Source organism: Symphodus melops, assembly GCF_947650265.1.
Source record: "Symphodus melops genome assembly, chromosome: 14".
Classification (NCBI taxonomy): domain Eukaryota; kingdom Metazoa; phylum Chordata; class Actinopteri; order Labriformes; family Labridae; genus Symphodus; species Symphodus melops.
This window is the reverse complement of record NC_136704.1, coordinates 3,980,613-3,998,722: the sequence shown is the minus strand read 5'-3', so window position 1 is coordinate 3,998,722 and position 18,110 is coordinate 3,980,613. Positions and strand designations below refer to the sequence as shown.

Genomic DNA, 18,110 nt, shown 5'->3' with positions numbered 1-18,110 from the left:
GGTGAGAAAGGAGGGAGCGCTCCTCTGTGTTGAAAAGTCAAAAAGCAGATGGTAAACATAGACAGAGACCCCCGTCCAGGAAACAACCTGAGGAAACGCTTTTTATGGATCTCAACGGATGGTATAGTTTAAAGCGTTACTCTCGTGCACCGAGCAGATGCAGAGCTTCTGTTTCAATGCAAAGTACAAGTGGAACGCTCATTGTCTTTCCAGCCACAAATAACTTCTCACTGCATATGTTTGACAATTATTTGGACCCTTGGGGCAATGACCAATGTCTCCAGGAATCAGCTGCAGACAGCAGACGTATCAACGATGACGACGAAGCGATATCTGACCAACACTTCCTTTCCTCTGAGCTAGTCATTGTTTAAAGTCGCAGCATGACACATGGAAATGGATTTTGAGTTGAAAGAGGAAATGAGAAACCGGATTCTTTATCAGCTTTATACGGCATCTCTCGAAAAGCTAAATAATTGTTTCAAACAATTTGTATTTTTTTTTTTCTCCGCATGCAACCAAACCTGTCCAATATGATATACGCTCTCCAACAACACAACTAAAATAATAAAGATAGCTTCCAGTCCCAAACTCTTGACTTCAGATCATGCATTCATTTCCAGATATCTGTTTATAGAGATTAATTTCTAAACCAGCTTTCAGTTATCCGTCCACCAATTTCACCTGCAGTCCTGTTGGAAACGGAAGCTTTGTTGGAATAGCTCCATTACCTAAAAGTGTAATTAATTCTCCTTTCATGAAAATCATATTACTGAAATGCTGCAGGACCTTCGAGCTCCATGCACGACCCTCCATTTATCACAATATTCACCTGACAGAATTACAGTTTATTTTTAGCCTCCCCGTCACCTCTTTTCGTGGCATTAAATTATGCATGTCTTCCCATGTGGACATCGTCTGCCTTTTTCCGGACTCAAGAAGAATGTATTGCTTGAATTAGAGCACGGGCAGAATGAAACGTTGTCTGCTGTGTTTTGAGTGAATGTGCTTAAAGGTTTCCTTCCCACATTGACTCCAGGGTCATTCCCACGCGTGCAAACACACGACTTGCCGTCTGTTAGCTTGTGAGCAATGATTATGAAAGTGAGCAACAGTTATCAAGAGGAAAAGGAGGATGATCTGAAGGTGTGTCATGTCTGGGAGCAGCTTGATGATCTGCTCGCAGGATGAACGTTTGGTGACTAAAATGCTCTCGGGCTGTTTCCCTGTCTGGAGCTCAGACACTAAAAAGGACACTGTTTACGGCTGAGCTGAGTTTTTGTCTCGGGGTTCTTATGCAACGACTGTTTCATTATATTACATCATGCCATACTTCACGTTTCGATTTCTAGTCCCACTTTTGGGCAACTCCACTCGAGTGTGGCTCTCTATCCTCTCATTGATTTTCCAATTGAGAGCGAGGCCTGAGAGCAGCGAGCCGCAGACAGCATCCATTGTTTCCACTCGTACGACATGATGATGATCTCACTGGTGGCTACACGCCAGCCTCCGCTGCTTTTTTTCTTCTTTTCTCTCGTCTTCATCCACTGCGAAGCTGCTGTTAATTACCGGTCCATATTTTAATTACTCATCACTCTGCACGGCGGTAAGCCCTGGAACGGGGACAGAAGTGAGGAGAGGGACAATGGCGATGAAGGGGGACACTTCTACAACCCACTGACCTCGGGTAATTGCGAGCACATTTGGGATAGAAAGGAAAACAGGATACAGACGAGTGCGCTTGTTGAGCATAAGTGTTCGTCTCTGCACTCCGGCTGCGGAAAAGATAAACACCATACGATGGCCAGGAACGGTGTTTTCATCGAGGAAGTGTGCAATTAGTGGTGGTTGGTTTGGTGGAACTCGACCTGTTGTCTTTGCTTAGTGGTCCATGTTTCACGGCGCTTTTTTTGTTTTGGATTGACAACGTTTCAACTTTCGTGAAAACTGATGACAACTTCCTCTGCAAATAGTTGACTTTATCCAAAGATAGGCATCGCAAACTGGAGCTCAAAGCTTCCTGTGCAAACACATACTGATATGATTATCATGTTTAGTGCTCCTAGCTATCAGACAAGCATGATTAAAGGACTTTACTCTCGTGACGAGAGTAAAGATGCACACTATCCCCTCCTGTGATTAAACAATTTAAGTTATCACACCCATATGCAGGCTGATAAATACATAAATTCCATTTAAGTAATGAGGGATAATGCTTCCTGGCAAAAGATAATGGCAGGAGCCATCCTAACTAAATTATAGATATGAAGAGCCAGATCCACTCAGGTCCATAAGGATAAAAAAAGAGTGTATAGGATAACGTGTACAGTATGTTTCCATTATGAGATACTCAATAAAGAGGCTTTCAGGTATTGATAGTTGGGTTTCCTCCAAGACAGTTTAAATTATTCATGTTGCGTGTATGTGTGATCAATGGCAGCTGCTGCAGAAAAGATCCAGTCTGGCTTCTTGCATCACTCAGATGTTGTGGTGACTCTCGTAGTGGCCTTCAGATCCTTTTTTTAAACAGACACGAAAAACCTATTCCACTCTGTCAGCCGCCTAACAAGTTCCCCTGTCATCGTCCCGGGAGGAATTTACTTACAGGCCGTGAGGCAAGACAAAATTATCAAGCTTTCCCTAAACGGTGAATGTGTTGGACAGATAACGGGTGTCTCGCTTTTTATAAATCACAGATGGATTTGACTTCTAGTACCTGCATGTAGAGTTGTCTGCAACGTGTAATCTTACTTGTCAACTCATCCCGAGGAGTTCTTTCGGGTTCTGTTAAATGTGTTTTTTATGTTTCAGTATTATCCCCTCCTATTCTAGCAGGGACTCTGAAGTCTGCAGGAGTGAAATTTGTGCAGAAAACGGCGCTGTTTATGTCGTGCATCTTTCTATATTCACAAGTAAGCAGAGATTTGCTTGTAATGGTAGTTTGATTTGATTTTGAATATACATTGCAACATGCTTATGGCAGATATTTTCTGACCGTAATGCTTATCAGAACAAGTCTAAGCTCATAGAGTAAGGATCAGCCTGGTAGTCAGCGGGGTACCCTAATTTATTTTTTGCTGCAACCTTCCACAGAGACCCCTGCTGTTCATCCTCTTATCCATCAAAGAAGCCATGGCTCACACAGGCAGATAATATGTAGAAATCTCCCTCTACCTTGAAGCAGATCTGTGGACCCGGATTTCAAGAGGAATGAGGGAAAGAGTGGGAGTCGAGATTTGAAAGGAACGAGGGGGAAAATGAAATGAAGGCCTGTGTTGAAGGACCGTTGGCTCCTTCTTCCTTCCCTCCTCAAGCCACAGACCCCCTCCGAGGACATCTGTCCATCTCTGTGTACACCAAAGGGCTGATTAATGGCCTGGCTAACCCAGCACTCAATGCTGAACCACAGCACACCAATCTAATTACCAAGAGAAGAACACACAGTCTAGCATCTTGCCCTCCTTCCCCTGCATGCATCACAATGAGGCAGGAGGAAAATGGATGAACAAATCGGGATTATGTTTCGCAAAAAAAGAGAAGGAAAGGAAGAAATACCCAGGAATGAAAAGACGGCCTGTCATGAATAATAAAACTGTCTGCCTCTAACTGCATCCGGAGTATGATAATGAAATAAATAATGAATTGATTACTATGCATCTGACGGCGCTCAGAGATGATTTGTACGTGCTGCAAGGGGGCCCGAGCTTGTTGCAGCACCATGGACAAGCTTAATGAAAGAGAAATGAAGAATTCGCCAATTTAATACCACTTGTGATAATTGGGCTTCAAGCTCAGAGTGCTCGGCACAAGTGCATCACACTCCTTAGAAAACGTAAATTATGTGGCAACCACAGACTTAGCTCCTCTGCTGCGTTTGAAATTAGAAATCAGAGGAGCACCATTCAATGCTTTGATGTGATTAGTATTGGGAAAACAGCATGCCCATTAGAGCACAACCATTCAGATTATACTGCTAAATCAAATCTTCAATATGATCAATACTGTGGCAGGGACGGCCTCGAGTGGAAACAAATCATTGTGATCACTTGTAATTTCCGCTGACAAACAGCACTCATACAAAGGGTTATTATACTTGTGTGGTAAATCTCTGCAGAGCCTTAGCTGGGTATGTCATGGCCCTACCTGTTTTTATTAGTTTGCATTTTAATTGTGTGCAGTTTCATCTGCAGCCACATCGATGCACGTTAGCTGCTGGGTTTCTGTGTCGAGCTTTTTTTCCAATTCTTTCTGTACTTAAAAAAAAACTGCTTAAGCTAAAGGAGGCGGCTGTGCATCAGTGGTAGAGCCGGTCGTCTCCTAACTAGACGGTCAGGGGTTCGATCCCCAGCTCCGTTAACCCCAAGTTGCTTCCGCTGTTAATACAGCAGTGTGTGAATGTGATGCTACGGATGAACTCGTTACACATCAGCGTGCGAATGTGTAGATGTGACCTGTGGTGTAAAAGTGAGTATAATCAGAAGACGAGAAAAACGCTTTACAAGCTCAAGTCCATTCACCATTTCAAAAGTAAAAGTAAAGAAACCATAATGCAACGCAGAAACACAAATAACTCAGAGAAATTGAGATCACTTATTTGCATTTGATATGTGGAAGCCAACATGAAGTCAGAGTCCACACTGATGTCATATACTCAACACACACATCAATCAGACCGACTGACGTCTACTGACTGCTACAAACACTTTACATCTAACTGTATTCATAGATTTCCCTTTAAGTGAGACAGGTGTTCATATCTCCTCTGACACATGGATGATATAAACCCTGTCAAACTCTGCATCTTACCCACCAAGTCAAAAACAGATCAACACGTCATCATGCACACAAACCTGCATCCATTCTAACTCCGTAATCTAATTAGTGTAAAGGAGCAGCAGTGTCCCTCAGGACAATATTTCCATTGCAATAATAAAGGAAAAGCTCATGTACGGCTCTCACTGAGCAAATATTGGGCTACGGGTCAGTTCTATTATTCATCCCCTGAGGAAAATGTGGGGGCCAAACTTTTTCAGCAATGAAGCGAAGAGTGTAGAAAAACAGCAGAAAAAGAAAAACAGTCTGGGCATTTACAAGACCTTGAGGCTTTGGGTTAATAAATCAAACATTCTCCAGAGATGCTGCTGCTGTACTGGCACTGGAGGGTTTGTGAGTGGACTTGGGATATGTGAATTATCCCCATCTGGGAATGGAAGAACTAAATCCTTAATCTTTTCACATAAAGTTCCCCCAGTGGGCGATGATCACTTTGTGCAGATAAGCCGACAGAAAGAAAAATATGACAGAGTGTGTGTATGTGTGAGGCTAGGCAGGATGCCTGGACTAAATCCCAGCATCCCAGGGGCGGCCACTGTTATCAAGGAAAGGGAAAGTTATAAGGTCGGACAGGAAGACATACCGAGAGAGAGAGAGAGAGAGAGAGAGAGAGAGAGAGCAGAGAAACAGACTGATGTGTAGACGGTGATAAAGAGAGTGGACATGGGCATTTTTTGAGAGACGGGAGGTCCATGAGGACAGAAGACATTCATCATCAAAATTGTGGGGTCTCATCAAAGTGTTATAGAGACTATGCATCTCCCCTGAAACTGAAGGACAAACAAAGAACACTCCTGCTGCGCTCAAGCAGACGGGAGTCACTGCATACAGCCTCAGACTGTGACTCAGCTGCAAAAACATACTGCGGGCAGATGGTGCCTTTTTCTATACTGCCAAACTTACAGGAAATATTCTCGGCCAATGAAACCAAAAAATGATCAGTCTTATCTGAATGATTTCTTTTTACCTGTATCCACTCTTTGTTGGAATCCTCTGCTGGCGTCCATGCGTTCTCATAGTAGTTGAGTCTTGAGCGCTCTTGAGACCAGCTGGGGTTGTAGTGAGTTGAGGCCATGATTTGGTCCGATGTTATCTCTCCCGACTCCATCCCCAAAGGGTCGCTACAGTCGAAGTCTAAAGAAAAGTGTGTGTGTGTGTGTGTGGGGGGGGGGGGGGGTGGAAAAGGACAGAGAGGATGGAAAAGAAGGATGTTTAGTTCAGAGCAATGAAAGCACCAGAGGACAGCCAGTGTCCCCAAGAACCAGAGCTGGTCCCTGGGGAAGGGGACGCCACACGACAGGTACTCAGCGTGGCTGGGTGGAAAGTAACAGCACATCAGTGACGCTTCAGTAAATCCTTTCTCTTTCTCTCTCTTTACTGTTTTTAATGGAAGGAGGACGGAAGTGTTCCCATTAAGACGTAAAAATGTCCTCATAAAACATTCAGTGTGGGCTAAGTTTACACCAGTATTAGGCGTTAAAGTGACTTTCTCTCCAGTTATTTCTACTTCTGACTGGATTCATTTCCTCCAGCTCCCTGTGGGCACTTTATCTTTTCACTTTTTTCCCCAGCTTGGTCTCTTGGGGGAGTTTAGCTGTATTCAGCGCATGTATTTTGGGGTCTATATATCACACTCAATGGCCCAACCACCCACGGGAGGAGCGGGGTTCCCTTGTTTGTGTTGACATGGGGTAACCGTTTCGAGGCATCCTGGCCTCAGCTGGGTTAACTCAGGGTCGTAACCTCTGGAGGTCAGACATGCTGACACCGCTGTGGACGAGCCCTAAACAAGGTTCTGAACGGGTGATACGACCTTTTGGTATGTGCAGGAGTCGTAGAGTGTGTTCACAACAAACCAGAGGTGTGTGGAGCACACGTTTAAACTCTCTCTCTCTTTGCAGCAGCCATAACGTCAAAGGACATAAAACAACCGTTAACTTAGTAACAGTCTTTTTCCACTGATAAAAACTTAAGTAAGAAAAATCTACTCTGCTTCTCTACATGTACGGCTCGCACTTCCATAAACATATGGTCCTATGCCTCACGTGCCAATGAGTACATGGGCCTGCACACTTACAGCACAGGACGCGGGACAGTGCACGACTGCTAAGTGGCTACTGCCCACGAGCTAACACAGATGGTCTCCCCATCTGCCACACTGCTAACACACCTCAGTCACTGGGTCAGCGTGTGCGTTTGTGCTTTACACAGTCAATGGGAGCTTGCATAAGCATAAGTACGCGTTCATGCTTTTGAGTGAGTCAGAGTCTCAGTGTGAGGCGGGGAAAACTGTCTCGTCTCCTTTGTCATTCGAAGCCCTCTGTGATATACCTCCCTGCTCTTGTCAAACTGTACTTCAAGTACACTTAGATCACGAGATCATAATAAACAAAAAACGGGATTCTATCTGATTGTGTGGGTAGCCGACCAAAGGCAGGCTGATGGCCCACGAAGATAGAGAGGGGTGGCGCTTGATGGTTGAGGAGAGTTATTGGAGAGAATTAGAGCAAGAGAAACAGGGAGCGAACAAAACACAAAGCCTCCTTTCATCACCTTATCACCCCTCATCAGTAGCTTTCAGCAAGACTGTTCCCTTCCTCTTGCCGAAGCGAGAAAATCCAGCGTGTATTATGCATAAGGGGATTATGAATGATTTAAGTGGTACAAGTCTAGAGCGGTGTCGACAAAGTTTGGGGATTTTTCTTTCCATCTTGGATAAGTCTGGGTTGGTGATGTAAGACAGAGCAACTCGTGTAAATGACGGTATTTACTCCTGGTGGGTCAGATGTTTCAGCGTGCCTCTTCATGTAAAAAGTTGATTTGGGTAATCTGATCGTCGTCGTGTGATTAAAGCGACTTGAGGGAACTTTGAGAAAACAAAGCAGGAATGACATCATCCGTCATCGCTGCGCTCATTACTGCTCGCTCCGATTGTTGTGTTTGTTTCTGTGTAGCCACTTAGCGGCTGTCTTCCCCTTTGGGCAACACAAAACCTTTTTTTTTTTTTTTTTTTTTGGTTGGAGATGATTAGTGGATTTGTTGAACGTCATCCATCTGCCGTGCTGTTCAAAGACGAACTATGCGTGTTTGGGGTGGTCTGGCCTCTGGACAGATTTATGACTCCAACCAGCGCTCATCTTCCTTAATGAAATGTTTAGTCAGAGCGTTTTGCAAAATGGGGTCAGAGGGTCGGGCCCTGAGACGACTATGCTGCATGTAAAGGCCCTACGGGTGTGTGTGTGTGTGTGTGTGTCCTGGGTGGTAACTAACTGGTAAAGAAGCTGCCTTTTGCAATCTGTCTCCGTAGTGTGTAAAAGTCTTGTAAACCGCAGGATAGGAGCCAGAGTTGTTCACCAAACGAAGAAGCACAGGAGGTGTTTATTTAATACCTCTTTAGCTCTTTTAAATGTGTGTGGGAAGTTGTGATAATTAGCTCATGTGTGACTTAGACATAGTCGACATCTGCTACTAACTTTTTGCGATCCTCCTCCGGTTACGTTACTGGACCCTTTTTCTGCTACACTGTTGGATCATGTTTTCCAAATTGTTCCTAATAATATGAAAAATGTCTATTCAAATGAACGTCTCCAAAAGGAGGATTTGATGAGAAGCGTTAAATTAAATCACCACTTTCACCTTCTGCCTTTAGGAAAGGGAACAAAGTCCCCCTGTTCTTTCTGACAGCTCACCTTCTGGAACGGTCCGCTCAATGACAGTGAAGTTGGCAGAAAAGCCTTCCTTAGCGATGGCGCTGTCCGTGTTGATTGTCAGTGCCAGGATGCCGGTGTAGGAGATGATCCGGCCCGGTGTGTTTTGCCCACAGTACCTCCCGACGTACGGACCCACTGGAGCAGCAACAGAAGAGAGAGAGAGAAAGGTAAGACTTTGTGACCGAGGTTAGACGCGGGTTAACTCAATATTTGTTTGTTTGCCGGAGCCTTGTCTCGCATCGGTTTTAACTACCAACTCCCCCCGTGGAGGTGTGAAAACTAGTGTGTCAGTGAGGTATGTCCCCGGCTTCGTGTCTTTAGCCTGACCCCATAAAAAGACTTGAGAAAGGACTCCAAACATTCCCAGCCTGTTCGCCCCGTTGGACACAAAAAGAGCAAAGTGGACGTGGGACCTCCGGTGTGGGAGGGTCACAGTCTCTGACTGTTTGCAGGCTGTAAATTCCTCAGCCCTCCCGTCTTCCAGTTTTTTTTATGTTATTTTAATTGTGGTGGACGCAGCCATGGCTGAGTGAGTTTTGTGAAGGACGGCTGGGTAGGGAGACAATAGGGCAGCTTTGAAAGACAGAGGGCAATAAAAGAAAGAGAGGGATATGTTCCAGTGAGCAGCGAGAAGGCTGAGGGGAGGCTGACTGGAAAACGGGAGTTGGAAGGAGGAGGTACATTAAAGGGGGGGGGGGGGCAGAAAGGTGGAGAAAATGTCATGGGGTAACATGGGAGCCTGTGACCTTGCTCTATATGTGCTATGATCCATGCACAGTTTTGAGTGTGTGTTTCTGTTGGCGCGGAGAGACCTGCAGCTTATCCGTGATTAGTAATGCTGTGATCAGTGCTGAGTGACAGTCCCGTCTCCCTCTGGCCTCCCTTCTTCCAGAACATGCCTCTTCCAGCCCGGGGCTGACATGAAAGGCAAAGTCCTGACCGCTGGGACTTCCAGGGCAGGAGTGTGATGGCTCAGATTCATCTTCATAACTCTGCTGCCTGCCTGGTGGATGTGGGTGGGAATATGTGTGCTTTTAAACCCAGCTAAGGCCATCTCCCGGATTATCTGCATGACTCCCCAGCTCTATGAAATTTTAAAGAACCTCGCTCTGAAAGTCTGCGTACTGCCTTCCTCTCCATTCCTCGGGGAAGAAAGACTCGGGAATGGGGGTTCTTCTTCTTCTTCTTCTTCTTCGTCCGCAGCTCATGTCCAGCGAGGTGTGCTCTGAAAGGTGTAATTCCCCCAGTGGTTCACACAGGCCTGCGTTTGCCCAGACATGTCCCATCTCTGCACACCTCCCCGACAGCTAGCATGCCTCAAGCCTTCTGTGCTAATGCACTATCGATCCAGCAGGCTCCACGGGAACCGCCGGACAAAAGCCAACACACTTTTCCCTCCCATGGCTTATTTTCATCCACGCGTCTGTCACATACAACAACACTTGAGGAGTGTGATGCCATGTCGGTCGAGTCCCTGCCCTGATAAAACTCTTTGTTGGAGAAAAGTATTTTTGAGCAATTGTTTGGTGGGGAATCTCTAAAAATGGACAAGTCTGACTAGCACAGGAAGTGTTCCCTCTGGAGGTATGTTATGCATTAAAAAGTGATAATAATGTGATATATTCTTCGCCAGTTACCTCAATCAACACGAGCCTTGAAAATGAAACCTGTCCCACCTCAAGGGGAGAACACAGCAAATGAGCGATATGGAAATACTTTAGTGAATCACAGGTAAACTCTGTTGAGCGGTGAGCTCACATTAAGATGATCACCTTTCAGTAAACTCGCGTGAAAGAAGGCAAAGTGCTTTACACTCTGAACGCTGAAGCAGAGAATACTGATGGGCTCCAGGTTGAAAGAAACTTGATAAAATTCTTTCAATTTACAGCCAGCGACGGGTGAGAAAAGCTTTCATCTCGTCTGCGCCCTGTGATGGAATAGCCGGGAGGAAAAAAAAACGGAAAACTTCAAGAGGTGATTTTCTTCCCCGAGTTCAAAGCCGCATGCAGGGGCGAGGGAAGTGTTGCTTTGAACAGCCCTCGCCCTTCTCTCGCTCTGCTTCTCACCTGCTGCTTTTTTGCGGTTGAATTTAAGTAAGCTTTTTTTAAGCAATCTTTTATTTGGTGCCTTAATCTAAGCGAGCGCTGCAGCCTTTGCTTCAGCCCTGGGACAAAGAGAGTTTGGGTCTTATCGAGGCAGCGCTTCTTCAGGTCGACTTTACTAAGCATTTTCTGCCCCAGCTAAAAAATAAACACCAGAAGATGTTGAAAGGAACTCTCTTCAACAATATTTTTCCGGTGTTTTCTATGCTTCTAGGTTGTTAGACTAAACCTTCAATTCCCAGATGTACAGACACTTGTAAATCCTCCGGCACAATGCAGCCTGTGACCGAGAAAGGAAGGGCGGTAGACTCGCGTAATCAGGAAGTGTGTGGCATTCAGCGGTGACAAAGAATTATACTCATGATGACTCTTGGACCCGAGCCAAGTCTGGATAACGCAGTTAGCCCATCGGCTCGGATAATGATATCATCATATTGTCTGAAACTGTTCATTCCTTCATAAAAACATCAGTGTTGAAGCTGAAACCCGACTCTCCCTCCACATACTTTATCTGCAGTTTTGGATTTGCAGATTTTCCAGCTTAAAAAAAAAATCTGATCTCATTCATTCATGGAATACTCTACTACTATTACTACTCTTTTCATTAGTAATGATAGAATTATGTTTTTAAAACAGTCGCACGTCATCACAAGCGTCTCACCTCCAGGAAAGCCATCCCAGATCTCCAGTCTGTCATAGCGGCAGAAAACACCAGCGGGAGGGGTCGGGTCCGGCTCCAGCTCGAAGCTCTCGAACTCCAAAATGATCTCCGACATCTTGGGTGCAAAGATCATAAAAGTGCAGTCCAGGTTGTTGGGGTATTTCTCCGGGAAACCAGGGGACTTTATGACACCGCTGTTGGAGGTGAAGTTCCTGGAGCATTCAGGACCTGCAGGAAGACAGATGGAAGGAAACGAAGAAGATGAGATATGGACAAAGGATGGGTGGGGAAGATTCTTTTGAATGAGTGTTGGTTTAGTGATCTGTTTCAGGTTGCTTTGTGTGATGCGCCCTGCGAAGCCTCACAGCTGCTCTATTGAGAGGAGGACAGTTTATGACCTGCAGACGAGGGACCACCTCGCCGGCTCCTCCATTCACTGCAGCCCACATCTGGCTTTCTGTGCTTGTTTTTGCATTCCTTCACGGTCACAAATGTCACAGCTCCTCATCACTGTACCTGTGTTTAATCTGTAACTCCAGGAACATCTGGACTGTGAGTGTACACAAGCAACAATATATAAACAGCTTGATTTATTCGTCCCTCTCTCATCAAGGCACGTCTGTGAAACACATGAGAGGTGACAGCGTCAGTGATGGAAGGCATGTGTGATGAAAACACACATCAACAGAGACACACTCTTAAACACACAATCGCTCACGAGGGAGAGTCAAGATACGTATTCACAGCTCCCTGGAGAGCTGCCTTTCAGCTAGCGAGGAGCAGTAACACATTTCCCACGTTAGCCACTTCTCAGAGCATGAGATTATGATCTGAGAATGACTGACGTGACGAAAAAAAAAAAGGACGAACACAGCTGCAGGAAATTCATTAAGAGAGGGACAGAGTGAGACATTACGAAGTGTTTGCGATGCCAGAACTGCACCAAATCCTAACCGAGTACAACACTGCATCAGGAAAGAAAGGACCATGAAGGGCATTTGATTGGCGCCATTAATGGCAGAAATATTCCTGAAATAATGTGACTGTCATGTTACTCTGACAGACAGCGTGATGGTGATGATAGAAGAACAAATTCAAGGCAGTTGCATTACTTTGCTCTACTGTCACCGTGGCTTTCAATTAACGGGGCAAACTGTTTCTGAAGCCTCCAGCTCGTGCGCTGCTAAAGTGACTGAATGGATGGAGAGACCATGTTGACTTTTTCCGAGTTGAAGGCCATTGTAAGTGGCGTTTTTGACTCTACAGAGTGCTGACATTTAGCGCAGCCGCTAAAGTGTGGCTTTCGAGAACACTGGGCACCATTAATTTCACAGCTTTCCCTCCTATTTACCCCCTGAAAACTCTGAGACTCTGACAGGAGAGAGCCAGTCTTCCCCAGGATGACAGGGTTGCTAGATGCTGTGGTTCTGCACTTTACCCCGCCGTACTGAGGAGAAATGTCAGAGCGTTTTCGGCTTAAAAAAATACAAATGCAGGACATTTCTTGGGGGTGGAAAAAAAAGCGCCTGTGGTCCCAGAGTGCTGGAGACAGCTGCAGGATCCAAAGTGCAATTCAGGTCAGTGTGTTGCATTTCCTGGGGATATTGGCTCAGGGCTCCTCTCCTCATCCATTTCATCAGCCTCCACTGTGACCCTTATCTCCGCTCAGCAGTTCACCAGAACAGATTTGGTCATTGGAAATGGTTCACTCTGAAAACCTGTCTTAATCCAGGCACAAGGCGAGCACACAAAACAATGTAATGCTTGGACCAATGCATGTAATGTATGTAATCCTACATTGAGACATGTTTTATTTTTATAAATGATTTTTGAGATGTTGGTTAGACTTTAAAACATGTGAAATGATACTGAGACCCTCACAGTCGTTGTATATACATGTCAAACATGCTCGTCTGGCAGCAGTGAACTGGTGGATGCAGTCACACTTGCTTAAATTACACAGTCACAAATCATGATTTTTATTTGGTGGTCAACCAACAACCGCCCCAAAAAACAACTTCTCTCCATCAAATTTTAAGACAAAGATTAGACAAGCTGGAGTCCCGAATTTACTAAAGATTGCACTTTTTTTTTTTTTGGCTTATTCAAAGTTGTTGATCAATTTCTTTGCAAGAACATTTAATTAAATGCAATGCAGCTTTCGCTTCATGTTTTTAGCAAAATAACTCCAACCCACATGATTTGTTTTAATACATTTGATTGGTTTAAACATGCAGTTTGTGCACTAGTTTAATTGTTCCAGTCTTGATGCATCCTCTAGTTGTTACTTTTTATCGTCAAGCAGCAAAATTAATTTGGCTTAGCTCCTTATCTTTCTTGATGTTTATCGCTGTTCCTTGTCAAGTTTACATTTCCCATCTTCGCCCTAAGGGTCCTCCTGTTTGTGTTTTCCTCTAAATGTTCACGACAGAGGCCGCGAACAAAGAACAAACTCCCCAAACTGTCACCTTCTGAGGGCCTTGCTGCGTTTATAACCCCCCAAAGAAAGGCCGGACTGCAGCCATCGCCGCAAAAAAATAGAGTGGCGAGAGAAGAGCGAGCGCTCTGGTGGCTCCCAGCAGTGAGATAATCATCCAACATATCTCTTTTATCTCGTGTCTCCACGTGGGAGGGCTCCTGTCCTCGGCACCATTCACTCCACCCAGGATGCTTTGTGTCGATGTCTGCATGAGAACCATTCACTGATAGCTGTCATGCTTTTCTGTGGCAACATCCGTCTGCAGCGCGTGTGCTGAAAAGGAAACTTCACCAGGAGACAAATAAATCCTGTTGTCAGCCAAATGCTAACTCGTTCTCTGTCTCCGCTTTGTTGCTGTTTTTCCTGCTGGATTTGTCGCCTCAATGGGAAAAAAAAGGAGCTTTGGGTAAATATGAGAGGTTTGACTCAGGTAGCGCTGATAGAAAACACAAACAAAGATTGTTCCATTTCATTCCAGATAAAACTGATTGTTTGACCACAGCGCACCCGGCAGTCTGAGCACTTGCTTTAAAACAAACAGCCAATTTTACAGCAGGATGTTTGGAGAGAGAAACAGAAGTAACCTTGAACGCACAACATTTACCGACAACCTCCAACCAGGCGCTTCAACATTTACTGCTGGCAGTAATGGATTCCTTTAACTCTTGTTTATACTGAGGCCTTCTCCTGCAGACGGGGGGAGTAAACAAATGTCACTGGGACTCACTGGCTGAGTGATTAGAGTTTGTTTAACAGGACACGTCGTAGAAGACAAAATGATATTTAATGGAGATCTGATTTCAACTTCAGGAGTGTAAGCGATCAATAACAATAAGTATTAAATAAATATGGTTTCAGCTGTTACTCTGATGATTTGTCCTCCACGTCTCTATTAGGCGGCAGCTCTAAGTGCTCTGAGCGGACTAGAGACCAGGCGTTAATCATAACAACAACATTGTGCCAAGGAACAGGCGTTAAACGTGTTGGCTGGTTCTGAATCTGTCTCGCTCGGCCTTCTTTCCATCCCTCTCTCTCTCTTCGGTCAGGGTTATTAGCGGCCGGAGCCACGGAGGCTGAAGGTGTTGTTCTTGGACTGTTACGTAAATCACCACTGTTTATGTTCCATGGCTGATCATTAGCCCAGTTCACAGCCCTCCACCACCCATTACCCCCCCCCCCCCCCCCCCACGTCATACCTTCCTTCTCTCTCAGTCAGAGTGTCTGTACACACCGCTGACACAAGGGTTAATCGTCGGTGGAGAATTAACTCTTTCAACAGTAAATCAAACATTAACCTGGAGCCTGCTGAGTGTCCGTCATGGAAACAGATGGAGAGGCAGGTTTACCCACAAACACACACACACACACACACACACACACACACACACACACACACACACACACACACACACACACACACACACACACACACACACACACACACACACACACACACACACACACACACACACACACACACACACACACACACACACACACACACACACACACACACACACACACACCCTGAGCTACTGCTGACACAGCATTTACTGCAATGACCCCCCCCTTTTCTTTTAAGATATTTGTTGTCTTAGATTTCCATGGGGGCTGTGTGTGTGTGTGTGTGTGTGTGTGTGTGTGTGTGTGTGTGTGTGCGTGTGTGTGTGTTTGATGACAGTACGTCTCCGTGCCAGATGTGACCTATGCCATCAGGGCGTGCCGTCCATGAAAGCAGAACGTGCCCCCCAATTAGGCCCCACCCAACACACACACATAAAGACACACATACACACACACACGCACACCTTGAAAGTGTTTTCACAGGTGTGTGATTAAAGTAAAAGAGCCCGCATCACAGCGACATGATAAAAAGGGGCATCTACAGGAAGTGATGAAGTCATAGAGCTCAGTGTGCTCGATTTAGTCCATGTGATGTGTTTACGTCTGAAACTGCACAAGCATTGCCTTTGTCATGCAAGGCCTACAGTGCTCGGGTTCTTGGGTACCATGGCCGACAGATATATACGAGTATATTCATATTTAACAACCATTAACATGTAGATTTTTTAGATTTATTTTTAGCCTTTATCATTGTGGATAGGGTCGTAAACCAGGGAGAGAGAGTGGAGATAGACGTGCGGGAAAGGGGCCGGATGTCGCACAGTTAAACCCTACAACTAATAAAATGCAGACGAAAAACTGTTCAACTCAAGACTTCAGTGTCGAGCACAATTATCAGCCTCCATGAAAAAACACTGACGGAGTGCTTGTTTGCTTTGGCGCGCACATGTCCAGACTGAAACGCTTACACCGATGTCTGGACCTGGATCATTTCCGTTATGAAATGCCAATTAATAAACGAGCGTGAACTTCGGCTGAGTCATTCTGTGGAGTTGTTGTGAGGAGGCGAAGACGAGTTTGTGTGTGTGTGTGTGTGTGTGTGTGTGTGTGTGTGAATGAGAAGGAGGGGACAAAGGAGGCTCTCTAGTAGCTCTATCTCTGCCTCTTCGCCCACATGAGTGGATCCTCTGCCAGCATTGATGTGGCTTTAAGAAAACTGCAGAGCTGTTAAAACGAAACATATGCTGTGCATGTGCATCGACTTAGGAGGACGGATCATTCCAGAAACTCTTGAGGAGCTACAGCTAAATACTACTTCTACAAAAGCACCAGGATTTAGCTGAAGGTTAACCCCCACCTCATCTTATTTGGCCTGACGTCAGGGATTCTTGTTCTGATTGGAGGTTGTGACGTCACTCATCTTGGACGACCCTTTTGTAGCCTTTTGTTTGGCATCTGTGCCATCAACATCTTTACTTGTTGTTCACATTTGGACTAGACAATGATTATGCATCGCTAAATCTGCACCCCGATGGGCCTAAAATAACCTATCAATCGTAGAGTCGTTGAGGTAGCCACGCCCTAAACCTGTTTCACTCTTAAAGGGGCTGCGTCTTACAGAATGCAACAAATAAACATCATGCTAAATGACAGAAGCAAAACAAATCAACTATAAAGTAAACTCATCTCATCCCATGTGTTTGCCTTTATTTTGAAACCAGCGGTTTTGCCCCCTGCTGGCCACAAAACAAGTAAGTCGTTTAATACACATATGCATGAGCTTAACTTATGAAACCAAGCGGCTCCATCCACTTGTTGTTTACACTCTATGGATGTTTGTGACGTAAAGGCCATAGTTCTTTAGTCACTGTTTTATGACTGCCTGGAAGTTGGAGGCCTCTGTAGAGACAAACACAACCGGGTTGCTAATCTTTTTCCTTCAGCTCAAGTTTTCCTCACTCCCCCGACTTATTCCTCTCCTCTATCTCTCCCCCCCCCCCCCCCCTCCACCATCTCACTTTTTTCTCGTCTCTTGCCAGACTTCAGCCAGCGGAGCGAGGCTGCCAATTTGCAGGCTATAAAATAAATAGCCCATGCTAATTAAGATGGTTGGATGGGAATGAGGTGCAGAGAGGGGGTAAAGACTGTTGTGGAAACGGCCACAGAGAGCCGCAAAACAGCCTGTTCTTTTCCAATTAGACACTTCGCAGGCTACAGATGATGAAAGCAAAAGCTACAAACGCCAACTTGTTGACGTATGTGTTCGAAAGTGTATTTACGCAGTCAATGGCTTAAGTGGGTAAGCTTGCACATGTAAACATACTTGCTGAAGTTGGCAGATGATCCCTGAAGGGAGTACATGTTTTTGCTTTGTGGGTATGTTTATCTTCAACATGACCTTTGCTTGCACGTAGCCCCAGATGAAAGGCAGTGCCGATCCCTGGGGTCGACTTCCCGTGATCTTCAGGCCTCTCATCACACTGATTAACAGCCTGCCTTCTTTGCTCTTCACTTCATTGGCATGCAAAGGCGCGAGCTTCCCATTCCTCCATCCGTTATCAGAGCATCTGTGTATCATCATTAACGTTACATGTGTTAGCCAACACAATGTTTTCCCAGCTAATACCCAGCTTGTTGATAAGCTGTACTAATCAGTTACCTTGCAATCCCTCTTTTTGTTTGGTTCGCTCTCTCTCTCTCTCGCTCAAACAAACAAACAGGGATGTAAATAGATCTCAGAACGCCGTTCTTTACTGCGGCAGTCAAACCAAGGCAAAATCAAAGCATAAAGCGAGTCTGAATTTACAACAGCTCCGCAGTGCTGCTCCTGTCCCTGAGGGAGTGGCACTAAAGGCAAAACAAGACGAAAAACTTCTTCCTTAGCCGACGTCAGACTTTATAAACACGATTATGGCTCAATCTAGAAGTAGGGTTTCATTTTCCGATCCAGAACATCTAGATTTCTTGCCCTACAAGTCCGC

The 18,110-nt window shown here is 45.3% G+C and overlaps 1 protein-coding gene across 2 annotated transcripts in view; it reads right to left on the bottom strand.

Annotated features, from left to right (window-relative positions):
- nrp1a (neuropilin 1a) overlaps positions 1 to 18,110 on the bottom strand; it is a 62,357-nt gene that overhangs the window by 22,691 nt on the left and 21,556 nt on the right. For both annotated transcript variants that reach the window (XM_079361803.1, XM_079361804.1), the window contains exons 5-7: positions 11,307 to 11,534; positions 8,523 to 8,678; positions 5,801 to 5,967 (exon numbers count right to left, since the gene is read on the bottom strand). In XM_079361803.1, the coding sequence (XP_079217929.1) occupies positions 5,801 to 5,967; positions 8,523 to 8,678; positions 11,307 to 11,534 (551 nt within the window). The remainder of the gene's footprint in view (positions 1 to 5,800; positions 5,968 to 8,522; positions 8,679 to 11,306; positions 11,535 to 18,110) is intronic.